The 26,620-nt window shown below is 49.4% G+C and overlaps 11 protein-coding genes across 11 annotated transcripts; 7 read left to right on the top strand and 4 right to left on the bottom strand.

The window, feature by feature from the left end:
• Window positions 1-243: 243 nt before the first annotated feature.
• Window positions 244-1,083, top strand: EDB82DRAFT_530226 (telomere stability and silencing-domain-containing protein; the record flags this gene model as incomplete). The annotated part of the gene is made up of 1 exon (XM_025738803.1): window positions 244-1,083. The coding sequence occupies one exon, from the start codon at window positions 244-246 to the stop codon at window positions 1,081-1,083; it is 840 nt and encodes a 279-aa protein (XP_025593528.1).
• Window positions 1,084-1,442: 359 nt separating this feature from the next.
• EDB82DRAFT_530225 (cytochrome c oxidase, subunit VIb) lies at window positions 1,443-2,048 on the bottom strand (the record flags this gene model as incomplete). The annotated part of the gene is made up of 4 exons (XM_065609220.1): window positions 1,443-1,477; window positions 1,536-1,599; window positions 1,657-1,769; window positions 1,997-2,048. 4 exons carry the CDS (start codon window positions 2,046-2,048, stop codon window positions 1,443-1,445), a joined length of 264 nt encoding a protein of 87 aa, XP_065463469.1.
• Window positions 2,049-2,397: 349 nt separating this feature from the next.
• EDB82DRAFT_530224 (uncharacterized protein) lies at window positions 2,398-2,932 on the top strand (the record flags this gene model as incomplete). The annotated part of the gene is made up of 4 exons (XM_065609219.1): window positions 2,398-2,460; window positions 2,553-2,568; window positions 2,674-2,736; window positions 2,790-2,932. 4 exons carry the CDS (start codon window positions 2,398-2,400, stop codon window positions 2,930-2,932), a joined length of 285 nt encoding a protein of 94 aa, XP_065463468.1.
• Window positions 2,933-3,089: 157 nt separating this feature from the next.
• On the bottom strand, window positions 3,090-3,800 carry EDB82DRAFT_516160 (uncharacterized protein). Its single transcript, XM_025738800.2, has 2 exons — window positions 3,333-3,800; window positions 3,090-3,283 (listed from the first exon to the last, which is right to left on the bottom strand). Exons 1-2 carry the CDS (start codon window positions 3,651-3,653, stop codon window positions 3,170-3,172), a joined length of 435 nt encoding a protein of 144 aa, XP_025593525.1. The 5' UTR covers window positions 3,654-3,800; the 3' UTR covers window positions 3,090-3,169.
• Window positions 3,801-4,356: 556 nt separating this feature from the next.
• Window positions 4,357-9,037, top strand: EDB82DRAFT_580104 (uncharacterized protein). The gene is made up of 3 exons (XM_025738798.2): window positions 4,357-4,837; window positions 4,891-8,494; window positions 8,547-9,037. The coding sequence occupies exons 1-3, from the start codon at window positions 4,629-4,631 to the stop codon at window positions 8,589-8,591; spliced, it is 3,858 nt and encodes a 1,285-aa protein (XP_025593523.1). The 5' UTR covers window positions 4,357-4,628; the 3' UTR covers window positions 8,592-9,037.
• EDB82DRAFT_516144 (uncharacterized protein) lies at window positions 9,038-10,546 on the top strand. The gene is made up of 2 exons (XM_025738796.2): window positions 9,038-9,566; window positions 9,626-10,546. The coding sequence occupies exons 1-2, from the start codon at window positions 9,413-9,415 to the stop codon at window positions 10,477-10,479; spliced, it is 1,008 nt and encodes a 335-aa protein (XP_025593522.1). The 5' UTR covers window positions 9,038-9,412; the 3' UTR covers window positions 10,480-10,546.
• A 152-nt stretch (window positions 10,547-10,698) lies between these two features.
• Window positions 10,699-12,419, bottom strand: EDB82DRAFT_530220 (uncharacterized protein; the record flags this gene model as incomplete). The annotated part of the gene is made up of 4 exons (XM_025738795.2): window positions 10,699-11,547; window positions 11,606-11,847; window positions 11,931-11,985; window positions 12,114-12,419. The coding sequence occupies 4 exons, from the start codon at window positions 12,417-12,419 to the stop codon at window positions 10,699-10,701; spliced, it is 1,452 nt and encodes a 483-aa protein (XP_025593521.2).
• A 3,595-nt stretch (window positions 12,420-16,014) lies between these two features.
• On the top strand, window positions 16,015-17,437 carry EDB82DRAFT_480838 (uncharacterized protein; the record flags this gene model as incomplete). The annotated part of the gene is made up of 2 exons (XM_025738794.1): window positions 16,015-16,087; window positions 16,158-17,437. The coding sequence occupies 2 exons, from the start codon at window positions 16,015-16,017 to the stop codon at window positions 17,435-17,437; spliced, it is 1,353 nt and encodes a 450-aa protein (XP_025593520.1).
• A 1,058-nt stretch (window positions 17,438-18,495) lies between these two features.
• On the top strand, window positions 18,496-19,728 carry EDB82DRAFT_562271 (class I glutamine amidotransferase-like protein; the record flags this gene model as incomplete). The annotated part of the gene is made up of 2 exons (XM_025738793.2): window positions 18,496-19,158; window positions 19,219-19,728. The coding sequence occupies 2 exons, from the start codon at window positions 18,496-18,498 to the stop codon at window positions 19,384-19,386; spliced, it is 831 nt and encodes a 276-aa protein (XP_025593519.1). The 3' UTR covers window positions 19,387-19,728.
• A 76-nt stretch (window positions 19,729-19,804) lies between these two features.
• On the bottom strand, window positions 19,805-21,340 carry EDB82DRAFT_480836 (TIP49 C-terminus-domain-containing protein; the record flags this gene model as incomplete). Its single annotated transcript, XM_025738792.1, has 3 exons — window positions 19,805-20,990; window positions 21,045-21,271; window positions 21,332-21,340. The coding sequence occupies 3 exons, from the start codon at window positions 21,338-21,340 to the stop codon at window positions 19,805-19,807; spliced, it is 1,422 nt and encodes a 473-aa protein (XP_025593518.1).
• Window positions 21,341-22,656: 1,316 nt separating this feature from the next.
• On the top strand, window positions 22,657-25,636 carry EDB82DRAFT_334881 (uncharacterized protein). The gene is made up of 2 exons (XM_065607500.1): window positions 22,657-23,091; window positions 23,149-25,636. The coding sequence occupies exons 1-2, from the start codon at window positions 22,938-22,940 to the stop codon at window positions 25,467-25,469; spliced, it is 2,475 nt and encodes an 824-aa protein (XP_065463467.1). The 5' UTR covers window positions 22,657-22,937; the 3' UTR covers window positions 25,470-25,636.
• The last annotated feature ends 984 nt before the right edge of the window (window positions 25,637-26,620 follow it).

The raw sequence follows: 26,620 nt of genomic DNA, 5'->3' as shown, positions 1-26,620 counted from the left end.
GGCGGAAACCCTACCAGAAAATGCGAAGTAGCGAAGTGGGGTGGGGAAGGAGCCAAATGTGGCTGTATTCACGTGATGAGGACGATGTGGCGCGAGTTGGTTGTGTGGCAGTACACGATCCACTTTATTGTTGGACTATCTGCTGTGCATGACAACCAAACCCAGCTGGCAGCGAGCGAATCTTTGCGACAGGCTTCATTCATCTCTCAACGCTGTGTCAATACACTCAAAATCATTCGCATCATGTCTCCACGAAACCTGAATGTGCTGATCACCAGCTTTTCTGGTTTGGGACTACCACCGACTCTTGTCCTTCCGCTATCTCCATCAACAACAGTTACAGAATTGCGCGAACGCCTGGATGACCGACTACCAACAACTCAGTCAAGACTCATTCTTACCACTCTTTCGAACAAGCAACTCCCAAACTCGTCGGATTCGCCCATCTCCGAATATCTTTCCACAAGCGATGATGAATTTCTTTCCTTGCGACTCGCGGTGCCCCTATGCGGTGGCAAAGGTGGTTTTGGATCACAGCTGAGAGCCGCAGGTGGTCGCATGTCCTCACGCAAGAAGAAGAGCCAAGAGGATCATGGATCTAGTCGAAATTTGGATGGGCGACGCTTGCGCACAGTGAACGAAGCCAAGGCTCTGGCAGAATACTTGGCTATCAAGCCTGAAATGGAGAAGAAGGAGAAAGAGAAGCGCCGTGAGCGTTGGGAGCAGATCGTCCAAGCCTCCGAACAAAAGGAGGCCGAGATCAAGTCAGGTAGTAAAAGCCGGCTGGATGGCCAGTGGGTTGATGATAAGGAAGAGAGTAGTGAAAGGACTCGAGAGGCAGTTTTGGCGGCCATGAAGGCCGGCAACTATAGAGACAACTTGCTCGGCACTTCTAATGGCTCCAGTTCTACACAGCCGGGCAACAAGCAGTCTAGTTCAGACGATGAGAAGGAAGCATCATCTGAGGAATCAACGCCACCACCGGTCGAAGAGTCCAAAACCGACAAGGGTAAAGCAAGGACATTCTTCGGCTTTGACGAGGACGATGAATTCATGAGCTCGGATGAAGAGGATGAGGAATGATGGGATTGCACCCAGCATGAGATGCAAATGTCCCGAACTTTGGACAAACGTTGGACGGTATTAGTTATACCTGGCCAATTGCGACAAGCATTAATGTGATTACGGACTCTTTATTGTTAATAGGAAATTAAATTATCAGCGTTTCCAGGTCAGGCCTTTCATAGTCGAAATGGTACCAATGATTGTCATTTGACAATCTATGAGTCAAGAGACGTCATCACAAGTTCGTTGGAAAGTTCAAAGCACAACAGTCAATATTTGGGGTTAGCTTTTAAAGCATTTTCACAAATGATACAATTGCAGTGTGTCTGCTCTGAATCTTCTAACATCATCCACTATTCCATATCTACAAGTTGAGCTTAAGCGTCGAGCTTGACAGGGAAGTTGCCGGCCTCTGTATGATGCGTTAGTCCGAGTTCTTGCTCGATTGCCATCGTGGGAATTAAACATACCGCGCTGCTCATCCCAACGCTGGTACCAGCCGGAGGGGCAGAGGGATCGGTAAGACAGCCAGAACTATACGCCGGTTAGTGTGAGGCGTCGCGGGCAGGATTGTTATTCGGGATATCGTACCTGGCGGCAGGGCGCAAAGTCCTCGCCCTTGGCGATAATGCACTTGTGGTAATCGACGTAGTTTTGCCAGCAGTGCTTGGTCTGGTTCATGTTGGGGAAACGAGCATCAGTACCTAAGACATGTTAGATCGTTTCGTGGCGATTGAGACAGGTGCAATTGAGCATCGTTCTTCGGCGTCGCGTTTTTTCATTTCGGGTGTCGTCGTCGTCAAGAGTTCGATGGTGTTCGCGGGGATCGTTGCTTACCAGCTGCATGGAATAGTTAGCCTCGGGATCAGATCAGGTCATTTTTTCGATCCCGCAAGCGTGAAGCGGGATTATCAAGGACAATTGAACATACCAGTGACAAACTTGAAGGGCTTGGTAACAAGCTCCTGACCGTCGTCCGACATTTTGAATTGATTGATGAGGAATTGACTTAAGGGAGGGGAGATTGGTCAATGACGGCGAGTATGGAGCTCGGTGCGTTTTGGATGGAGAGAGTGAATGCGTTGACGTTGTCCGACAAGGCTCGAATCGGGTGGTTCGATTTCCAGAGAGAGCTTGCTCAGTGTGTGCCTCAGGCCTTAGTCATTCCGGGCCAATGGCGTAAGGCACCCATCACAGCTGGTGGAGCCCGCAGTTCGCAATTGCACATCAGATGTTCGTTCGGCCAACTCCAAACATTGGACTTAATTTCCAATTGAATCATCATCTCTGGACCTCTTTTCTTTAGACCCTCCCCACTCACTCACCTCAAAGATGCGTTCTACCGCTGCTCTCCGAATGTTCAGGCAGACGCCTCGCATGCTGCGACCCGTCCCCGTGAGTGTTCCCGTTTCAATGGCTGAGAGAACGAGCTCTTTTAGCCCTCGGCTTAGTATGACATCAATCGCTGACCAGGTTTCGTATTACAGAAGGAGGACCAGGCTGGTACGTAATCACAAAGGCTTTCGTCAAGCTTCATCGAACGAACCGAAACTTCGAGCGAGGATGCACACATGTCCCAATTAAGCTGGACACTAACAGAATCACAAGGCCACACCATCTCTCAGCGACTCCGAAAGCTCAAGCAGATCCCTCCTGAGCTGTACCCCCTCGGTAAACCACAAAACTCCCGATTGATATTCTATATGTTCTAACACGCCATCCAGCTGTCGTTGTCGGCTTCGCTCTCGGCGCTGCCGGCTACTCCATTTCTCGCAAGTTCATTGTCGACAAGAACCTCCGTCTCGCTCGACAGGGCCCTGCTGCGCGTCAGGCAAGCAGCGGTCACGGTGAGAGCGAGGAGCACTAAACTTATACCGAAGAATAGAGTGACTCTTGGGGAATGAAATTGGTTGAATATCCTGGGACGGGCAGTACTGTACATTCCAGAACGGCACGGTAGCAGGGAAATCCGTCAGACATAAAATATGAATTTCGGTGATTGATATTTATCTCACCCTTGCCCACCAGTAGCCGTGAATCCAATGCCTCAAACGCCTTCGCTATGCCAGCAATAAACCCGATAACTAGCCTCCAGCTTTTGTCCTTATTCAGGTTTTGGTCCTGCAACATCAAGCTGTTCCAATCCTTGCATGGGGTCAGGACCAGAATCTGCCACTGCTCCCTCATCATCTGCTGCATGTTCAGCCAGCCATCCTTCCTATGTATTGAGTTAGTAGCGTTGACAATAAATCTAGTTTATGCCGTACCTTTTCCCAAATAGCTGTCTTGCTGCCCAGTCCATCATCTGCGCTCTTGGGCGCCTTGGCTTGTGAGACCTTGAGGACCTTTCCGAAAAACTCCGATTGATCCATGTTATCGATGGCTTCCTTCGCATCTGCAGCATCCTCGTACTCGACATATGCGAAACCTCTATGGGCTTCTGTAGAGTTTGGCGCGTCAGGTTTTGGCACCTTGACCTCAACAATCTCACCGAATGGGATAAAGGCGTCTAGAACGTGGCTCTGAGTTGCCATTTGAGACAGGCCGCCTACATGGACTGTGGCCTTCCATCGAGCTGCGTCCGACATTGTTGCTTTATAATGTGAGTTCGAAAGATTAAATGAGAAATGGATGATGGTAAGTGAGCTTGGAAGCCGTTCGCGTTGAACTCACAGTAGGTATCCAATAGCATGGATTGACGAGGTTCTGTGTTATCACGTGATATCAAAATTCAAAGCTGACTTACACGACGAACCTTGAGCTCCATACTGCAGAATAGGTGCGCATGAACATTTATTTTTCGTTCTCCCTTACTGCCATACTATGGTTCAGTTGTTCCAACCAGTCCTTATTTATATGACTTTCAGGCTTGAAGTTGATCATTCAATGTACCTAGCATTTGTATGTAGTGTGTCTGTGCAACAAAAACTTGTAGTTGGAGCTGCATATGCATATCCACAGATAATTGTATCTATGAGATATATAAATCACATTTGCAAATTAAATCCAAGTTCTTGGTCCATTAGCTTGTTCAATTGAGTGTGTTTGTTCAGAGTCACGGATGAATGGACCTCTATCAGTTGCTGCTACCTTCATCTTGACTTCGCCACTATTGTCCAGTTTCTACAAACAATTACCACAAATAACTCCTCCAGCTCTCTTCGCTCCCCAAAATGTTTTATGAGCTGGCTGCGATTGTCTCATTAGTAGAGTATCTGAAATAGAAGCTTTCTGCACGTGATAGCTTGCCCCACCTCTCCTCGACAACTCAGGAGGCACGGACGTGGCCATAGGGAGCTCAGGAGCAAGTATGGGGCAGCCTGCAATCTGGCATCATACCTCCCACTACAAGACGCACCTCCACCGACCTGGCCTCGCTTTGCTTCACTTTCTTTTGAAGCATTACTGCGGGCAGAGGTGAAATACTCATTGTGAACTTTATGGCCTGTCCCCGGTCATAATTGCCCATTTTCTGACTTTATAAGCCTTGCCATTCTATCAAAACGTTATTCTAAGCTGGTCCATTCGTCGCATAAGTCAATCAACTCCCCACCATCACCATCATGGTGCGCCTTCGAGAGATTCCCCGAACGGCCGCCTTCGCCTGGTCTCCAGGTGCTGGCAAGCCCATCTTAGTCACTGGTACTCGTGCTGGAGCTGTTGATGTAGATTTTTCAGATGAGAGCAAGCTTGAGCTCTGGGATCTTGCTCTGGATGATCAACAGCAGGGCCTCGAGCTACAACCCGTCGCCAGCATCAGCACCGACGCTAGGTAGATACCCAAGCTTGCGCATGGAAAACGCCACGTTCTGATCAACTTACCAGGTTTTACGATGTCGCATGGGGTCCTCCCAACGAGGATCATCCCCGGGGTATCATCGCCGGCGCCCTCGAGAATGGATCTCTAGATCTTTGGGATGCTGAGAAGCTCATTGCCGGAGATTCAGATGCTCTTATCTCCCAGACATCAAAACACAGTGGTGCAATTAAGACATTAGAATTCAACCCATTGAAGCCCCAGATTCTGGCCACGGCCGGCTCCAAAGGAGAACTCTTCATCTACGACGTCAACGATATTGCCAATCCCTTCCGACTAGGAAACGCTGCTGCCCGATCCGACGATATCGAATGTCTCGCATGGAACCAAAAGGTTTCGCATATTCTTGCCACCGGCGGAAACGGTGGATTTGTCACGGTCTGGGACCTAAAGACTAAAAAGGCTTCTTTGACTCTCAACAACAACCGAAAGGCCGTCAGCTCTATTGCTTGGGATCCCAACAACTCAACGAAGCTCTTGACAGCAACTCCAGATGACAACAACCCTGTCATCCTGCTATGGAACCTTCGAAACTCCAATGCTCCTGAGAAGACACTTCAGGGACACGAGTCTGGCATTCTCTCTCTGTCTTGGTGCCAGCAAGATGCCGATCTCTTGCTTTCGTCAGGCAAGGACAACCGAACTATTGTGTGGAACCCTAGCACTGGCGAACGATACGGCGAATTGCCCGAAGTGACCAACTGGACTTTCCTCACCCGTTTCAACCCTCATAACCCCAACCTCTCAGCAACCGCCAGCTTCGATGGCAAGATCACGGTCCAGACTCTCCAGAACACCAACCCTGATACCTCCAAAGCAGCGGCTGAGAAGAATCTTGATGATGAGGACTTCTTCCGGGCTGCTCAGGATCAGCCTCAGGATGCCTCATGGTCTTTGGCCAAGGCTCCCAACTGGTTCGAGAGACCCGTCGGTGCCTCATTTGGTTTCGGCGGAAAGATTATTGTCTTCAGACCCAATGCCACGCAGCCTGGCCAAAAGCGCACCTCCAAGATCACGATCACCAACTTCTCCGTTGATTCTGATGTTTCGTCTGCCACCCAGAAGTTCCAGGATGATATTGCTTCTGGAAACATCACTGAAATTTGTGCCGACCGAGTCGAGAATGCCAAGACTGACGAAGAAAAGGCCGACTGGGAGGTAATGGGCACTTTGGTTGGCGAAAACCCTCGTGAAAAGATTGTCGAATATCTTGGTTTTAAGAAGGATGATCTCACAAATGGAAGTGCTGAGGAAACTACTGAGGATGCTGAAGAGGAAGAGGAAACCAAGACACCAACTGAGGAGGCTGAGGAAAAGAAGAGTAAGCGTGTTTCGAGCTTCTTTGAAGGCACTGAAGGCGACGGTGATGACTTCCTGTCCAACCTCGCCGCTACGAAGGGTGCCAAGACGGATAACCCCTTCCATCTCTTCAGCGACTCCGATACTTCCGTTGAAAAGAGCATCACAACTGCCCTGATGCTTGGTAACTTTGCCAAGGCAACTGACCTGTGCCTCAAAGAGGATCGATTTGCTGACGCATTCCTGATTGCCAACTGTGGCGGCCAAGAACTGGTTGACAAGGTTCAAGCTGCCTATTTGTCGCGCAAGACTGATATGCCAAGCTATATGCGTCTGCTCGGTTCTGTCATCACAAAGAATCTTTGGGACGTGGTCTACAATGCCGACCTGGAGAGCTGGAAAGAGACCATGGCTATCCTCTGCACCTTCTCCGACCCGACCGAATTCTCGGATCTCTGCGAGGCATTGGGTGACCGGATCAACGAGGAAGGTGACCGAAAGGATGCTTCGTTCTGCTACTTGGTCGGTTCCAAGCTTGAGAAGGTGGTGTCCATCTGGGCTGCTGAGCTTGATGAAGACGAACAGGCTGGACTGAAGGAGGAGTCTGGCGATTCTACCTTTTCTGTCCATGCTCGATCTCTGCAGAACTTCATCGAAAAGGTCACCGTCTTCCGCCATGCCACCAAGTTCCAGGACAGCGAGACGAATCTAGACTCGGACTGGAAGCTTTCCACCCTGTACAACAAGTACACCGAGTATGCTGATATCCTGGCTGGCCATGGCCAACTCGAGACTGCTCAGAAGTATCTCGACCTTCTCCCCTCGAACTATCCCGCTGCTGAGCTGGCAAGAAACCGCGTGCGCCTAGCTACCAAGAAGCCTGCTGCCCAGCCCGCTGCCCGAGTACCAGCATCATCAAGCCGAACCACATCCCGGGCTCAGCCTACTGTCGGATATCAGCCTCCCCAGCCGGCACTTGTCCCTGGAACCATAACCGGCCCCGGCCCTGCCAATCCTTACAGCAACATTGCTCCAAACCCTGCTGCTCCCCGATCCACTGGATCGCCTGCACAGTATCAGCCACCGATAAACCCTTATCAGCCACATAACAGTTACGCCGCTCCTGCGCAACCCGGTTATGGTGCGCCAGGTGGTTATCAACCTGCTGCTCAACCAGGATATGGTGCTCCTGCTCAACCTGGCTACGGCGCTCCCGCTCAACCTGCTTATGGTGCACTTGCTCCCTTGGCACCTCCCCCAATGGGCGGTCCTCCTCGCAACACCACTCCCTCGTCGGTAGCACCCGCGGCCAAGGTAAAGAACATGGACAACTGGAACGACGTGCCTCTTGTGACCAAGGCACCTCCAGCACGCAGAAGCACACCCAACGTTCAGCCTATCACTTCTCCTTTCCCTGGCCAGCCAGGCACAAGTGCTCCCCCACCCCCTAGCGGTTCTCCTTACGGGCAACGAACTGGAGCGACTCCGCCCCCTCCTCCTCCCAAGGGATCCGCGCCCCCTCGAGTTCAATCTCCCCTGGCAGCTCCTCCCCAGAACTTCCAGGCTCCTCCACCAGCTGCCAGTGGCCACAACCCTTACGCACCCCCTCCTCCCGCTGCTGGCGCAATCCCTTCGCCAATGCCAAACGCTCTCCCACGGACTGCGTCGCCGTACAATGCTCCTCCTGCCACGGCACCTCCCTCCAACCGATATGCTCCCACTCCTGCAGCCCAGCCACAGCAACAGTATAGCCAACCCCCAGGATCCATGCCACCTCCTGGAGCCGCCAGCCGTCCTCCCCCAGCTGGTTCGTTCAGCGCCCCGCCTCAGCAGTCAACTCCCGGCCAGTATGCTAGCTCGCCATACGGTGCTCCTCCTAGCCAGACATCCGCACCACCAACTGGGCCACCTCCTATGAATCGGCCTGGGCCTCCTGGAGGACCTGCTGGTACTGCTTCTCCCAGGCCAACTCCTCCTCCTCCCCAGTCCTCAGCGCCTCCCAAGGCCAGGCATCCTGCCGGTGACCGATCACATATCCCCCCCAACGCTCAACGCTTGGTAGACATCCTGAACCAAGATATGCAGCGTGTTGCTTCCAAAGCTCCTGCGACATTTGCGCCTCAGGTTAAAGATACACAGAAGCGACTTGGCTTGCTCTTTGACCACCTCAATAATGAGGAACTTGTTAAGCCTGACACAATTGAGCAATTGACTGAGCTCGCCAATGCTCTTGAGGCCAAGAACTACGATGGTGCACACAAGCTGCAGGTTGAGATCCAGCGAGACAAGACCGAGGAGTGTGGCAACTGGATGGTGAGTTCCCCCTGATCACAACGACTCGAGTGTTTAACTAATTCGACTACAGGTTGGTGTCAAGCGACTGGTTAGCATGAGCAAGGCTACGCCATGAGCAGAGTTTTATAATACAGCATGATTTGCACCTTGTCTATGGAACGTGTATGACGGGCTGTGGTTGTTGAATAGTTTAGCGAATGGTGCATGATTGGGAATGATATTCACGATGACACCCACGCTGAACATTTGGTAGAATAGAAAAGGTATATGCCAACGTTGTTATGTGTTTTCTACCGTATTGCCTTGACATGAATCACTTGGTGTAAATTATTTAGAATAAATAGGACGCCATCTTTCTACCTCATCAATTGTCACAATCTTGACTGTTGTATGGTTTGTGCTGTTGTTACAGTTGATTAGCTTTGATGTTTGGAACCCATCGGACAATCATGGCGGTTAGTTGATACAGTCCCCCTAGCAATATTGCCACATTTATAATAGGATTTTGAGGCATATGCTCGGAAAATCATGACAGCAACGTCTGGAGCTCAGCGTGTCAGTCATTTGCTCTGAATTTGCCTGTAATGTATTTGGGTGGCTGCCAACTGTGTCATTCACAATACGACTTGATAAACGAACAAGTGCAACGAAAAAGAATTTCATCTGAGTAAAATGGCATAAATGCAAAGACGACACCAGACAATACCAGAGCGTTTATGATAAAGTGTCTCTACCTATTGATGCTGACAGTCGGGTTTGCTAGATGATGTAGGGTAAGTTCCACAGGTAGGCCCTATCATGGCCAGCTGTCATATCGCTCCCGCCAATTCAAAGCTCACGCCGCACTCCACTTGGATGAAAGCACCACCTCATCGTCTAGACGCCAGTTAACTTCCATCCTTTCGATATAGGTCGTCACTAGAAAAACATCAAGTCATGACAGAGACAACACAAAGCCCAGAGGATACTGCTGCCCAGAGAGCTGCCGAGCAGGCCCGTCTCCGCAAGGAACGCCGTGAAGCAAAGCTCAAGGCTGGAGGTTCTGCAAGACTCAACAAGATCACCGGCTTGGGGGGTCGGATTCCAGGAGGTAATAATATCCATGCTCTCATGTTTTTGAAACTGCTAGATGCTAACATAATTTTATAGAACCCGAACCTACCATCGCAACTACCACAGCGACTGACGCTCCCACACCAGCTCCCGCTGCCTCAGCATCCGTAGCATCTTCGACCGCCCAGCATGCGGACCCCGACGAAGTTGACATCTCAGAACACTATTACGAGACTAAGCGCACTGCCACTTCACGTACGAGCGTCCCCGAAACCCTGGAGCCCAACATGTCAGAAGACCAGTTGCGACAAATGATGCTTGGCTTCGAGCGCGGCAATGGTAGCGGCACTGCCAGTCCTGCCCCTGGCGGCGTTGACGAAGACCCCATGATGAAGATGATGTCTCAGCTCATGGCCGGCGCAGGCCTTCCTGCGGGTTCTATGCCACCCTTCCCTGGCATGCCCGGTGCAGTACCTGGCCAAGGACCACCCGTACCTCAAACTGCTGTGCGCAGCAGTGCTTCTACGAACCTTTGGCGCCTTCTCCACGCCATTGTTGCTCTGGGTCTCGGCTTCTACATTGTCCTCCTCATCCCCTTTACCGGTAGCAAGATTGAGCGCGAGCGTGCGGCTCTTGCTGGCACAACACCTGCGGATCCTCTTATTGCAGCCGCTGAGCCTGAGATGGAGATGGAGCTTGAGCATCGCAAAAAACTATTCTTTTGGACATTTGCGACTGCCGAGACCCTCCTCCTCACGACCAGATTCTTCCTTGACAGGAGAGGTAGCCCTCCTGCCGGCATTGTGGGCACTGTGATGCAATTCCTACCACAGCCTGCCAAGGGTTATGTTGAAATCGTGATGCGCTATGGTCAAATATTCACAACCGTGAGAAGCGACATGCTGGCATGCATTTTCGTGCTGGGAGCAGTTGCTTGGTTCAAGGGATAACAGACAGGTCGGAGTAATGCAGGCAATTGAATTACACTTTTACATGAAAGGCAGGATTCGTGTGATGTTCGTGTTAAGTTGATTATACATTATCATTTCGTACAATATTCTATCAAAGTGCGGCTCTATCATATTAGATTACCGAGAGTAACAACGAGCAGAAAAAGCAGCAGGACCGTAGATCAAATGTCGGGAGGGCTTCGCCCTCTACCTGTTCGCCTATGCGCCGAGGACCATTTTGAGCATCTTTCCAAAAACACCTCGTACTCGGTCAGGATTTTCCGAGACGCAGGTAAACACGATGGCTGTACTGATGGCGAATACCAGTCTCTCTCGCCACTCCTTATCCAGCGAATATCGTCGAGGCAGGATCGTAGCAAGGGCTCGTGGGGCCACAAACAATGCAATATCCTTCCTCCGGCTTTCTGTCTCAATCAAGATGCTCCAACCACAAAGAAAACAGCCTGTGCCAACACAGATTCCACTATCCATGTGTTGACGGCGCTCAATAGTGGTACCACCGGGGAGCCGGGGTCCGATGCGTGTGCGGCTGAGACAAACACCATAGTAGAAAAGGGTGATGAAGGTTGCGAGAAAACTAGATGAACGGCAGGATGAGACAATGGCCCGACGCAGACTTTTGTGAGACGGGTTACGTAGGGCGAGGGCAAGTGTCAGGGGTAAGTATGTAGCCATGGACCACTTCCAGGCTCGCAAGAAGCGACTAATGGCATGATACTCGCATGAAGGTCCGCTTGACATATGAACCATTTGACACGGGATGGGAACAACAACAGCAGGATCTCCCCAAGCAAGAGGCCACTCATAGTCAACGCACATTCCCTGAAGAAGGTGTGCCTGTCCCGTCTCCTTGCCATACTGGAATTCGCCTGTATGACAACGTCGAAGAGCCTCAATGAGACGCAGATCCACGGAGGCAGCCGACGTGATCCATTTGTTGTAGCTCCGTGGAAGACGCTTTGGATGATAGAACCAAGCCCACATCACAAGGCCTGAGGAGGCAGCAAAAACCAGGGGGTCAACGAACCTGGAAATGAATCTTTCGGTCTATCAGGAATGTCAGAAAACCTACATGGGTGATAATCAGAAGAAGTGCATGCTTTACCTTTGTCCACTTGTTGGAAGCCAAGCGTTGGGCCTTGTGCCTCGCCCAAACATCACCAACAACAACATCGAGGGCTCGAGTAACAGCAAACAGGGTTAGATCCATTGTTCGGCCAGCGAACCTGACAGTCTGAGTTTCCGCATCAGGGGGGGATCCCTCCTTCGGCGGCACTGTTTCTGTATATGCTCGGCCCTCGTATGAGTGCAGAAGACGCAGGCCGAACCATGCAGCAAGGAATGTAGCTAGCCATCTCGCCAGTCTGAGAAGAGCGAGTTAGTAATAGATATTAGTACTTTGCTGGGATGAGGCTGTACTTGCCTCAAACGACCTGCCTCGCTGAGACCTTTGGCAGTTTTCTCTAAAATACTCTTCAAGGGTTCCTTGTAACGTATTAGCTTTGATCTAGTGCCTATGACATATAGTTCCTTCGGCGATGCTTGGCAGCCAAGCAACGGATGCCGTTTCCAGAAAATTATATGGGAGGGCTTATGAAACTTGCTTTACTTACCTGCAACAGAGTGGTGCCACCAGCCAAGATAGCACAGAAAGTTGGAAATCGCTGTGGATTGAACCCGGTCTTGACTATGCGTATTGCAGACTTGAAGAATGAGCTATCATCAAAGTCCAGGGAAAGTTGGTTGGCTGTCTTTCGTCTTCTCTTGGCAACATGCTGTAACACTAATGTCAAGAGCCGGGGCGCCACGGCAGATGCATAGCCCAAGAGATAGGCCCGAATCAACGGGCGGAGGATCTCGGGGACAGAATCGAGCTTCAGGGGCCCTTTACGGGTAGGCCGTAGATCAAGTGCAGGCATAATGCTCCGGCATAAATGAAGATCCTACGCAGGGCTACGGCACCTGCTGCCGGAGACGAGGGTAATGAGCGCTCGGAGGTGGGTATCGGCGAAAGTCTTCGCGGGGATACTGTATGTGCTCTGCTTCTGACCGGTCAGTAACTGGTCTACCCCTGTCAAGTAGGATGAGAATATAGTAAAGATGGTGTAAAGGAAATCGAAAAAGGGAGGTGAAAGGTCCAGAGCCGGTGACATCCGCTACCTGATGCACTGACGGTTTCTCTGCAGATTGGATGGCAAAACTTAATGACAAGGACGACGAAGGATAGTTGAGGCTGTTTTAATAAGATGAACAATGAGGAGTTGATATGATATCCCCTTCTTCGACGTTGTGTGTGGAGACTTCAACTTGCATCGCCGAGCTCTCACTTGAGCCTCGGCTTGATATTCAAGACGTTGCGCGTGAGAGTGCATCATAGTTTATATCCCGGGAGGGGATAGGGCGTGAAATATTCAACCAATCCGCCTTGGCAGGGCTGTAATGAATGTAGCATGCGCAGTTACTTTGTTTGGTGATGGAGCCGCAAACGTTTGGGAGGGTGTAATCAGAGAACTACCATACACTGAACTCAACTCACCTGTGGAACGATATTCTTTGAGTAACAACTCCGAAATGGGCTGGAGTATGAAACGGTCTAGCAAATGCACAATGAGGAAATAATCTTAGGAGAGTTGTGCGGATAACGTCCGAATTGGAGGGGTTGATGATGATGACGATGACGGCAGTTCAGGGGTTCATCTGAAGTTAGAACAGAGAACCGTTTGGGTTGAGACTGTCTAGGCGGGTGGGGGACCAGATTGAAGTTTCTGATATGCAACGTTGTAACCGTCAACTGTCGAGAAGGATCAAGTTACCAAACCAAAGATGGATACTCGTATGTAAAATTAAGTTAATTGAAGCTGAGTGAGTGAGTGAGGTTATCACTAACCTACGTTTTCAGGTACAGGTACAGCCTGTGCATATTTGCATGTGGTCGACAGGGTCCCGCTACCAGAGCTCCAGGGCGGCTGTGTGTAATTCTGGGGTACAGGGATGCCTTGTGCAGCTGCCTCATTAGGATGAAAGCAGGTACACAATATGGGTCTGGTACGTAAATTTTACTCTATGAGACCGAGCTGGAAAATCTTACGGTTGTATCACAGGCCAAGCAAGCCAGACCTTTTGCCTGGACTTGGAATATCATGGAAGTATTGGAGAAAATTGGGAGAGGCTGTATAGTATGCGTCAAGTCAGAGTCTTCTGTCAGGTAACGCAGTTGACCCTTTTCCCTCCTGGACATGATCAGGCTAGAATGATCATTGATGCACATTCGCACATGGCATGAAATGTTCTCGAAAACGACCTGCGACAGGGAAGACCCACGCCAAATTTCGGACCATGAACAGGTTTCGGCTTTTCTTCCTGACCTGATCTCCCCTTGAAGCATAATTTCAGTCGACATCATTCCTTTCTCAGAAGGTCTTTCTCTTGGGCTGTTTAGGCCCCTGTTTGACTTGATCCTGGATATTGCATAGGTAGTGAGTGTTATAACTTGTCGCACGGGCCGATCGTGGTCACGAGTCTTGGTAACAGAAAAACGAGCAAAGGCTGTGACAGTGAAGTCAATCAAAAATAAGGTCGCGTTCGTCGGGGTTTGGTGGGAGAAGGGCGGCATGGGCGCATATGCTCAACGCTATGCTGATTCAGATGTAAAACCCTGTTGGTTCGGTTCAGCCTCATGATATCGCTGACTAGAAGTAAGTTAATGAGTCAAGTGACCAGCAACGAAATCTGCAGTCAGTCTGCTGGGTACTACGCCAAGATGACTAGATTCTCGACCCTCCCAGCAGGCGAAAAATGTAAAGACAGAACCAATCAAAACTTGGGTCACTGTCTGTACTTTGAGGCTTGGCTGGGCGAATAGCTGAGGCGTCGTCAACTGGGTCGTAGAATAGAGCTGTTGGGAGATCTGAAGTTGAAATCGAAGCATGTGATAGTCCCATAGATGCATATGCTGCAGTTAGGGTGGTAGATTATGGATATAGGGATACGTCATAACAAAGATGACCCCATACCGGGAGCCTCGGGGAGCTACGAATGTGTTGGAGTCTTGCTGGTGAATTGATTGTTGAACATGATGAGGGAAACTGGGCCTTTTTTATCCTTTCAGTAGGGCTTGAAGCCTCTCAGCAGTACCCATGATATTCTCCGAAATACCTTTGAAATCAAGGTTCCTGAAAGCTCAAAACTTTGGTCGACGTCGATGAAAGTTGCAGGTGACACAGTGATCCAGCAGGGAGGTGAGCATGGGGACGCAGAAATACATAAAGCACACCAGACCAAAGTATTCGATACTTGGAGAAGAGGTGGGTGCAAAGTTCCGAGGTAACCCCACATGGCTGGGATGATCGAGAAGATGCTCAGACCAGGTCAACAGGTCCAATTACCGTTCAACTGTCGTCTTGCAATGTGTTTCCCCAAAAACTTGACTACTTCCCCCCCAAGTAGTGGTTACACGCCCACGGCTTCCACCTTCCGCGCCGTTACCTACATACACGCGGGCAGGGCAGTCACGGTGGACTCCCCACCCGCCATCTCCAACACCAACACCGTCTGCGCCTACCTTAACCACTTTACCTACCTTGCCGTGCCGTGCCTACCTACCTAGACTACTACTGTACATACCCAGGTAGTTAAACACCACCACTACCACTACCACCACCACCTCCACCCTCCTTCCCAACCCTCCCATCCTCTTCTCGGCCACTACTTACCATTTGACCTTTTTTACAAGGTATTTCCTAACCTTTCCAGGCCAAAATTGCAACTATTGTCCTATGAAGGCCCGAGCAGAAGAAGCCGGGCCCTAGTTGCTCATCCTTCTGTGTCCTCCTTCATCTGGGACGCGAGTGATGTGACGCATTGATGCACGTCTTTTACCACATGCACTTTCCGTCCGTTCAAACTCACTTGCTGTCTTGGTCCCCTGTCGCTCTTGTTCACTTCCGTCTTTTGAGTAAAACCACACAGCTCTGCAATCATACAGTCCGACGACTTCTCTTCAGCTTCAACCTCGACATGCCCTAAACGACAATATTCCTACTTATCTACCAAGTCAGCTTAACCGTCTCTACAGTTGCTCGACGTTTATATAAAAAGCACATGCAACGAGAGTGTACATTTGATATATGCATCCACCCAAAATCTATAAACATTCGCGAACCATTATTTCGTCAACATCAGCATTTCAATCTGCTTGTCCTCACATACCGAGGATTCGACTTCTAGCACTCCCACGGTCCGTGTCGCGAGTGACTCCTTTATACTTCAAGCGCAGCAAATCGAAAAATCGCCAGCCGTCCTGAAGTCTTGTTCTCGCACACTTCCTGCCATGTACCAGGCAGCGACTGGTTCAATTTCTACCTGCATCTACTTTTGACGTTTGACGAAGAACTCTACCAGTTTTCTGGCCCGTCTGTGGAAGGACTGAAACTACGCCAACCAATACTATTAGCTGGTCCAAAATCTTAAAACCAGTATTCTCAGCACAAACTCCGATATAACGAAGACGCATCCATGCTCGTGGTACAGCACGCTCCAAGGATGGGTTCGTCGCAGCCGCCCCCAGACCCCTTTGCGCCCTTTGGCTGTACGTAAATCACTTGCCCGAGTCTTCTGTTAGGGTCAGAGACCAAGATGCTGACCTGAATCTTTACTAGATCAAATACCTTCTGATCAAGATCCTCCTATTGCCGATCCGCCCGAGCCCGCCCCTGGTGCTCCTCTCTTATCAGACAATGACAGCAAATTCCTTTCAACCTTTTTCGACGACTTCACGGCTGACCATTACAACATGTCCTTCGGCGAGGGCTTGCACTTCAGCGAGAATTGGTACGATCTTCCTCCGCAGTTTGTAGGAACCAGTACTTCGTTTAGCCAACAGCCAGGATCTTCGCTAGGCGAGCCGTCATCACAAGGGCTTTCTCATAGCATCCATGAATTTCACGGTGTAACATCCATGGGATCCAATATGATGCCTCCTCCTCCGCCGCCACCCCCGGTCCATCTACAACGCCATAGTGAGCATCGACATGCCTCTGACGATGTGCTAAATGCGGCTGCGACTCTCATTCAAAACGGCCTAAACCAGCGACATCATTCCAATGGAGTGGATACTTCAGCACAAAGATCAATAGGTCCTCCTGTTGGCCATCTCCGTCACCAGCCATTGGAGGAATTTCGTGAAGAACAGCGACGCAGCCTAGCAGCCAGCGAGCAAGAGCACTATCCAGACTGGAGTACAGGGGCGCATGAATTGCGCCAACATCGAGTACCACCCATTGAATACCAGTGGGGTTCCGATGCCAATTTCAACCAAGTTACCTATACTCCAAGCTCAGCGAAGGAAACCAGCGAGTCTCTATCTAAAGATCAACTAGGGATGCTCAATTGTTTGGCCCAAAGTCAAAGTGCCGGCAACACGCGGCCTAGCAGTCCGCTCCAAGCCAAAGCACAACTCCCACATAGCAGGCTATCTGAGTTCACTAAAGTGCAAGAGGTCAATACGCCCCCTAGGAAAAGGAGGAAGAGTAGAAATAGCAAGGATGCTCTGAATGATGAGACACAAGACGAGGCCAGTGCCCCGAAGCCTGTCCGAAGGCGAAAACCCAAGGCGGAGCGTATAGGCTCGATCACCTCCCCAGTCGTTAATGAGGTTACAGGCGGAAAGCGTCGTAAATCGGCGGTCAACACTGCCAAGTTGTCGAGAGAAAATCTTTCGGAAGAACAGAAACGCGAAAATCACATAAAGAGCGAGCAAAAGCGGCGTACTCTCATCAAGGAGGGCTTCGACGATCTATGCGAGCTTGTTCCCGGACTTCGCGGTGGTGGTTTTAGTAAAAGCACGATGCTTGCAATGGCTGCGGAATGGCTGGAGGATCTACTTAAAGGAAACAAAGCTCTGGAGGCTCAGATTGCCACTATGGAGGAGCACTCATGAGCCTCCCTAGTCAGCCAGGGGATGGTGTGTTGTACAAATTTATAGACATGCGGCGGGTGATAATTCTTTCGAGTCAGAACCAAGAGAGATGGGCGGCCATGTCTTGGTGTGCACCGGCGTTAGTGGAAGGAATGGTTCCCCTTTTGGCATCGAACCAGCTTCAAGCTGGACGTTGAGGTTTGTTCTGTTGGCGCGGTAGGATACCCGATATGAGTCGTAATAACGATGTACGAGTTTAGGCTAGATCATGGCTTTGAAAAGTCACGAGATGAGAGGATGTTTTGATAATGCAAGAATGAAAGGAGCAATCAGATTTAGCAGTTTCGAACGAAATACATACCACGCACATATATAACAGATACCAATTTGAACCCTGAGCGTTTAAATCCTCAAGTGTATTACGATGGTAGTGTGAGTAGGTTAGGTCAGTACTGATGATCAATGGCTATTTCGGGAGATGTTGAAGGTTAAGGGCTCAAATTACCCTGAGCCTAAAAGGAATATATTCATGGTTACACATTACATATGCGACTTGGCAACTTGTGACCTCGTTCTTTATCCGGTTTGCGTGTGGTGGAGCTTGTCTGTGCCTTTCTGATAGTTTAGTAGGTATTATCCTGGGTGATCGTGACTGGCATTGCTCGATCATCCATGAAGGATTTGAGGCTGTTTAAGCTGTGATGAAACCTCAGAGATGATTGGCTGTAAAGACGGCTTTCTTTTTCTTTTTCCGATACCGTCGGGGACTTGCAGGACTGTACGGGTTGCTATATTGATAGGAATCGGGTTGAGAGCAGGTTTGAGAAGGTTGCTATCCCCTACGGATATGAAGGATTGAGGACTTGTCGGAAGTTGATTGAGGGATTAATTGATCATGTCTATAATTTGCTACCGTATATTCATGTATATATGAAGACTGGTGTTTGATTCACTATAGTATGCATTCCGTTTTGTTCTTCTGTACTCTTTCTCTCAGGAACACCGTGGTCATTCTCTATTTTGAGTTATTCCCTTTCGAATACCCTTGAAACTGGTTGTCAAGTACAGACTTATTGACCATGAAGATCTCAACCTCAGCTGTCACCGGCGCCCTCGCCCTCTTTACTACTACAGCATCTGCATCAGCTATCGGTAGACATGACGAACACTATCCCAACTACATTCGCGAGGCCGAGCCAACATGCATCACTCCTGGTGTTATTCCTAATATCACCGGCTCTCAGATCCGTAACGTCGGGGTCGTCCTTTTCCAAGCATTCGACATGATGGATGTCTTCGGCCCTCTGGATCCTCTCCAACTCATCTCTCTCAGCGTCCAGCAGCTCAACCTTTACCTCATAGCCGAGAGACTGGATCCTGTCACCACAGCGCCTGTAGCTATGAACAAGTTCGACTCGAGCTTCTTCCCCATGATCCCACCAACCAACACTTTCGACGACGAGCTCGAGCTCGACCTTCTCATCGTTCCTGGCGGTGCTGGCGCCCGCAACCCGGACCTTCAAGCTGTTACTAGCTATATCGCAAAGATGTATCCCAAGGTCAAGGTCTTGATGACTATCTGCACCGGTGCCGGTGTCGCGGCCAGATCGGGTATCTTGGACGGACATATGGCAACGACTAATAAGAATGCCTGGGCCACGATGAAGCAGATGGGCCCCAAGGTGAATTGGGTATCTCCCGCACGTTATGTTATTGACGGAAAAGTCTGGTCTTCTTCAGGTGTAAGTTCTTAACGCTTCTTGAAAGCTACTCCATGTTGTCTAACCTGAAACTCACATTAGGTCACTTCCGGTCTGGATCTTATCTTTGCTTTCATCACCACGTTCTGGGGCAAGGAGCAGTCAGAGCGTCTCGCAGGGATGACTGAGCATGTCCCGCGCGATGCGACAGATGATCCATTCGCAAAGCACTATAACATTCCACCCACCGAGGCCCAGCCTTGCTCTTAACCATGAGCAACGGCTTTGACATTGATACACACGTATTGATGGGTTGTCAGTTAACTCGTGAGTGTTATTATGCTGTCGATATGGCGAGACCTGTGTCTTTGGCATGCTGCGTCAGCTTTTTGAACTTGAATATCATTAGTGTTAGCTGTAATTCTAGTCTTGACTGTTTTCAGTCGTTAAAAGAACAAGCACATCCGTCACCAGGCCGTGTTGCAGTAAAAATGGATAAGCAAATCTACCGAGTTTCAATTGTAAGGCTCACATAACCTGGACGGCTTGTAACTCCTTTGTGAGCTTAGTTTTGTTCGATCCCATTCTACGCCAAATCAGTATGGTACAAATATCCCTTCTCTCTTCGGGCCTACCCGTCTTCACATTCCGATACCCTTTAAACGCCAGGCTCTGCTCGCCATGATAATTAACTAAGATCCATCTTCTCTTCGCCGTTGCTTACAGCAGCGCCTACTGAGAAGTCCACTGCACCAGTGTTGCCGATCAAACGCTTTTCCGATTCGGCTACAAACTTGATGCTGCGCGCAGGGTCATAGAAGAGCTGGAAGCTGCGTTGCACATCGCCGACTTCGACCTGCTTGGACTTCCGTTTAGCGGAGACGAGCTGCGAGGTGGTGATAAGATTGCTGGCGTAACGAAGACCCGCCTCCTGGCCGATCTTTGTAAGGAGGGCGAGAGCGTCGGGGTGTACGTCGACCTCTTCTTCTTGCGCTCGAATAGATAGAATCTGCTTGATCTCCTCGGGTGTGTAGGAGTGCGTGTTGATGATGGAAACTCGGTCCAAAAAGTCGAGGGGCAGTCCATGAGGGCTGCGATAATCAGTACCACGAATGCGTGAGTTGCCTCTGTTGCTGGCCATAATGACTACAGGGGCCAGATCGTCCTCGAGAGCTCGATTGATGTATGAGAAGCACTCAATGTCAAGCATGTGAACTTCGTCAATGAACAACACACCAGGAACGATCTCGGCCTTGCCCTCTTCCTTCCACTCGCCAACCTTGGTGTTGATTTGATCTCGAATCTCGCTGCGAATCTCTCCAGTATCGCCTGAAAATAGAGCCAAGAAGCCCTGTGTCCTCGAGTTGATGACGTCGATTTCGTGAAGAGTCACAGTATGCACAACTTCTTTTCTCTTCTGAAGTTCTCCGTCGGGGCATTGAAGAAATTTTGTATCGACGCCCATGGCATCATAATCGCGAGATCGAGCGTAGGATCGGCCGAGTTTGGTGATCTTGCCAGAAGACTTGTCGATCGAGATGATATCGCCAGCCATAACGCGCTCCTTGGTCATGGCGTCAATCATCTTGCTACCCATATCATAAACTGCCTCCATGTCGGTTGTCTTGATGGTCAGCTTTCCCTGTTTGGCACTACCAGTGACACTGCGGTCAATTTGAATCTCAACAACCTCTCCCTCCATGATTTCACTCTCTTCCTTTATTCGTACACCGATCGACTTTCGGAAAGCTTGTGTGAGGGCTTCAGTCTTTGACATTTCTAGCGAAAAGATTTCTGAAGACGCAAGGGTTGTGAAAGGGACATCGGGGCCGAGAGATTGTGCCATACCCATGGCAATAGCGGTCTTTCCAGTGCTAGACACAGTTCAGTACGCGTCGTATAGTAGTTAAACGGCTGAGTCAACATACCTAGGGGGTCCTGCAATAAGAACCGCTCGGCCTGCAATCTTTCCTTCCTTGATCATTTGTAGCATGACAGCAGCAGCTTTTCGCGCCTTCTCCTGTCCAACGAGGCCCTGAGATGATGCCCTAGGCTCCAGAGTAGTCGCATCGACACCGAGACCACGAATATGAGAATGGGCCGCGATGAGGTTGAGCCCTCTGAGGTCCTTAGACTCTGACACGGTCATCACGGGCTATTGTTTGAAACCTAAGTAAGTAACAAGTCAAGTAGAGGAGAATGTTGCACAACTTACAGCAGCCATCTTGTCGCGTGTTATGCGCAAGCAAAGTCACGAAATATAAAGAATTGGAGTGTATGGTTGGTTGATGGAAGAAGGCCTTGGATGAACGAGGCTGGAAGCTACTAGGCAAGGTTGCGCGAGAGCTGCACGACCCCTTCGCATACAATTATCAAAAAATATGTTAGTACGCGACCAACCAATGCATTGGCGCCACATCTTTGTCATGCACCGCCACATGTGATCGAGAAGATACTTGTACACAGTAAAGCAACGCGGGTATCCGTATAAGTACCTACTAATTTACCTATAAAAATTGCTACTAATATGGACTGGGGATATCATAATAACTTTATGAATCTAAGGGAGGGACAAGTGGATTCTACAGCATGTCTCTTATGATGAATGAATAATTTTACTTGGGGCTTTCTTATTACCAGGAATTATAGGTACTTTGTTCCAGCTAAAATGGAAGTCTTGCGTTTGAAATCTAGGTCCCGTCGCTTCTGTGTCCAGTCAGGGATCACACTCGGCCCCACCTGCATCGCTACTCAGCGGCAGTTAGCGTCATGAAATCGTTCCAGCCCAGTCCAGGCCAAGCAAACAATCGCGAATACATTCAGGTATCTCTACAGACTAAACTAAACATTATGGATAGTACCTATGTAGTACTATATTGCGTTTGCAAGGCATCATATTACATACCTAGTTGCCTGGCATAAATGGAAGTTGAGACTGGGGGTTTTCGGTCTCCACTACCTAGACTAGTAGGTAAGCACCAAGGTATTGTTGCCATTGAGAATGGTCCATAGTCCAGAGACTCGGTAGAAACCGATACTGCAGTCTTCATGCAGCGAATCGTTCTCTCTCTAAGTGTATACCTCTTAGGAACTTATGTACTATGTATCGGCCAGTGGGCGGACTGTGATTCACCCTGAGAAGGACGGGAGAAGAAGAAGAAAAGACACCTTATACAGTGGCTCGGTTTCGTCATACCTGTTTTTCTGCTTGCGGGTGGGAGCTATCAAAATAGTTACATGGAAGCAACCGAGCTTCTAGTAGGCTCCGTAATTCGTTTCTCGATTGCCATTCTGTTAGTATAGCAGAGGCCTGTCTTTTTTCTTTTCTTCTTCTCCTGTCCTCCTTTCTCCCCTAACTAGTAACCTGATACTCTCTCCTCTGTCAAGTGTCACTGTTGATTTCTGCAGGTTGCCGCTTTCTGTGTCGCCTTTCATTGCTTTTGGTATTGTCTAGTATCTATATCTTTCCTTTCACCCCCTTCCTTTCACTCCTCGCTTCTAACAAAGACCGTGGCTGAAACTCTTGTTTGTTTCCACTGCCCCTCTCCACGTCATCCACCGTCACTAGATCATTCCTTTTACGCGACGTACCTTGCAGTCGCATCTTCGTCACTTCGCTACTAATCTACAATTTGGGTGCTGGATAAGCCAGCACCGCTTCCTTTACATTCTTTGGTTCTTGTTTATTGTACATTTCTACGTGTTGCCATCCAACCAGCGCCCGCTCATAAACACACGATACCTGGCGCTTGTCCTGCCTTGAATCTTCGTCTCTTCATACTGCCGAATGTCTGCGACTTCAGGTTGCTACCAGAGCCGCCATGGCTGGTAGGGACCTCCCCGGTCGATCGACTGACTACCGCGATCGACCGACCGACCGATATCGCTGTCCGCCGCGCGACACAAGAGACACAGATCATGATGTTAGGAGAAATGAAAGGAGGGAGACCGACAGATTCATCCCCAGAAATCATGGTAGGATAATAGGCCCTGTCAACGGAAGTGACCAAGGCGTGGCTGATTCGCGGCAAGTAGGACAAAAAACATCATCATCGTCAACACCAGGCGGGAGGAGCGCCTCCAGATGCGATTTCCAAGTGGGGATGGAACTTATCGGCGAAATGTCCGCTGCTCACGGGGACCTGATGAAGGCAGACTCTCGTCTTAATAAAATTAAGAAGGAGTTCAACAAATCAGGCTCGAGGCCAATTGAGTTTGCTTCCATAGGGCCACTCCAACAAAAGGAGATAGAGAGAGGCGAAGAAGAGTCAGACCGGCTGAGGCGAAAGCTTGCTCAGATTTACCCCAGACTCCAGGCCGAGCTCGACTCATACTTGAGAACATCGGCGAATCCTGTTACTCGACCAGGGACGCCCAAGGGCATTCGAAACGAATCGGACCTCGAACCACGGTTGTCGGAGCTGCGCCAATCGATACTTAGATCAGGGGAGAGTGGCCTACAAAATGAGGTCACGGCGCTGCAGGAGGCCATCAACGAGGAAAAACAAAGGAAGCAGGCCTTGGCAGACGAACTCGAGGCACAAAAGAGAAAAAACCAGTCCCTGGAGGATAGGGTCAGCACACTCGAGGTCATGTTCAAAACAATTCAACCTGCTGTGGAAGTGCAAATATCCTCGGAAATCCATAAACAAATCAGTCCCAGGATAACGAGCTTGGAAGACAATCTTAACAAGGGTCTATCGAATAATGCTGAGGCGACCAAGCAGCTTCAAAGACTTATAGATGGCCACACGGAACAACTAGCCACTCTGACTAGTAAACGTTCAGCCGACCTTGTGGCAAGCCCGAGCAGCACAACAGTCGCTCAAACAGCGATACCCAACGCCACAGCAGAAACGATTCGACTCCGGGACACTCTCGAAGTTCAAGTACGGAATATCAATTTCATGCAGAAAGAGAAGCTAGAACCAACGTTATCGAAAATTCGAGATCTCGAAAGGGCTGTGGAGCAGTCTTCGCAAGATTCCCAACAGGCAAAGAGACTTGTCAAGATCCAATCCTCTATGGCCGAAGATTATAAAAAGAAGCAACGTTCTTTGGAGGAGAAGTTCTCAACCTTCGAAAACGCTGCTCGTGACCAGGCCAAGAAGCATAGTGACCTAGACGCTACCTTCACTCGCTTGTACTCTGAACAGGTTGAGGAAAACAGGGCACGAGATATTACCATTGCCAGCCTGAAATCCAGCACAGAAAGTTTCCGAAAAAAGACAGAGTCGCTCGAGACCAACGTTGCCTCCTTGGGCGCATCAATAAAAGAAAAACTGCAGACCGAGGAAGGCCAGGCATCGAACTTGGCTCAATTGCAGTCGGCCGTAAATCAGCAGCAGAAGAGAACTGACGATTTGGGTCAGAAAGTCAACTCAGACTTAGCTCAGCTAAAGTCAACTGTAAATCAGCAGCAAAAAAGAGCCGACGATTTGGGCCAGAAACTTGCCTCTGTATCGTCCGCCTCTACAGTCCAGGCATCAGAGCTATCCTCTCTGCAATCGTCTATCGCAAAGCAGCATAGCAGGAGCAGCCTACTCGAAAAGAATGTTACTTCCCTGAAAAGCGAAATTACAAAACGGTCGCCTGAAGATTTCGAGAAGCTTAATGCGATAATTCAAGAGTATCCGCCTGCTGCCGATCTCAAATGCATTGTGGCGGACTTTCCGTCAAGCAAAGATATCAAGATGCTTATCGCCGATGTGCTAGAATTGAGAGAATCTGTGTCGAAATTGAAAGCAGGCAAGACCCCGACTCCGCCTCCGCCCAACCCTACTTCTTCAACGACCAATGAGACGATAACGCATGTTGTTGAAGACAAGATTATGCAGCTGGACATTGCCACAAAGGAGGAGATGTACAAGCTGTTTGAGGACTTATTCAAAAAACTAAGTCATAATAATGAAGAGTGCACAAAACAATCGTTCGCGGATGTCAACAAAAAGTTGGAGAAGAGCAAAGAGCAGACGGAAATGGTCAAAAAGGCCGGCGAGAGCCTACGAAAACGTTGCAACGAGCAGACCGCCTCATTCGAAAAGGAGATTAATCAGTTACTTCAAGAGGCCAATGCGTTTCGCAGTTCGGTGAACAGCGAGCTCGAAGATGTTGAGTTTCGGATACAAGCGATGGATAGCTGGAAGAATAACTTGAGCAGCAAGAAATGGTACGACAATCTGTCCCAGCACGTCGTAAACTATGCGGCCAATCAATTGGCAAATCTCTCTGCACGGATTAGCACCCTTGAATGCATATATGACGACCCGGAGGGCTCGAACAAGAGACGCAGAACAGGCAGTAGTAATCCCCCCCGTCGAGGAACGGCGCTCCTTAGATCAGATGTTGTATGAACATATTGCGATTCGTGGAGCCACCAAGCATGAGCGTTGGTTTGGGCTCTAGGTTGGGTTTTGCTTTGGTACGGTTGAGCTGGGTAAAGGACAAAGGAGGATTGTGACAACTTGAGGCAGCAGCATTATACCCTTGTTGATACGGCGTTAGGGAAAAGGAAGGACATCGATATTGATGTGAGATCGTGTACAATCACCTAGACTAAGTAAATACGATCGATGCTCTTGCATTTGAAGTAATGCTATGGCAACCTCTAGTCTCTATTTCGAAACAAAGTGTCTGTGAGACTTGAATGAGGATAGCACTTGAAGCAGTGACCCTTGTATGTACTACCTAATGTATACATGTGTGTGTGTTAGAGGTAGGTACTACGATATAAGGAAACAAGGCTCCATATCTGTTTGAATAACGGTGAGGTGCGTGGCCAAATAAAGTAGATCTCGATAAATTAAACATTGTAGGTATAATAACAAACGGCTAAATGTTGTTTATATTTATATGCATTCTTCATACCCAACGTTATAAACTACCTATTTGTATGGAGTTGAAATGGATATGCGCAGCTAGTGATAAAAGGGAATGGATTCACTTCACCTACGACTAGGAACGGACGGGCCAGGGCCCATTAACAGCCACAACTTAGAGGACGGACGGAAATACCCGATGACATTCCCGTTCCCATTCCCATTCCCCAGGGCTCAGGGCCCAGGGGAACTGGAAGTTATGACACCCAAAAGTAATGGAAATCAGAGGCCCGTCCAATTGTTCCACATGTAGGTTGGGGTCATCTCTAAACCACTAGCTTAGTACTAAGTTACTACATAGTACTAAACTTGGCTGGGGCTGGCTCTGGCTGTCTATCACTGCCACTGTCACGGGCTGTCAATTACTGACTGTCAGTCTGTCACCGACCCAATCTTGCATGCCAACAAAGAAAAACAGAACAGACTCTTCTCTTTCTATTGATTGACTTCAATTGTTCTTTTTGTCCTTCGGTTTATCTACAACCTCCAATAAAACAAACAATTCGTTTCCCTCCCTTTTTATCAATTGCTAAATCGGGTGGGTGTCTCTCTGGCTGGTGCTCCCATCTCCCGCCCTCGCTCGTTCGCTGTGCTTGAAAGCGCGCTAACATCAACTTGTCTGCTAT

Source organism: Fusarium venenatum, assembly GCF_020744135.1.
Source record: "Fusarium venenatum strain MPI-CAGE-CH-0201 chromosome Unknown EDB82scaffold_4, whole genome shotgun sequence".
NCBI lineage: Eukaryota > Fungi > Ascomycota > Sordariomycetes > Hypocreales > Nectriaceae > Fusarium > Fusarium venenatum.
The sequence above is the reverse complement of the archived record's forward strand: the minus strand, read 5'-3'. Positions and strand labels throughout refer to the sequence as shown.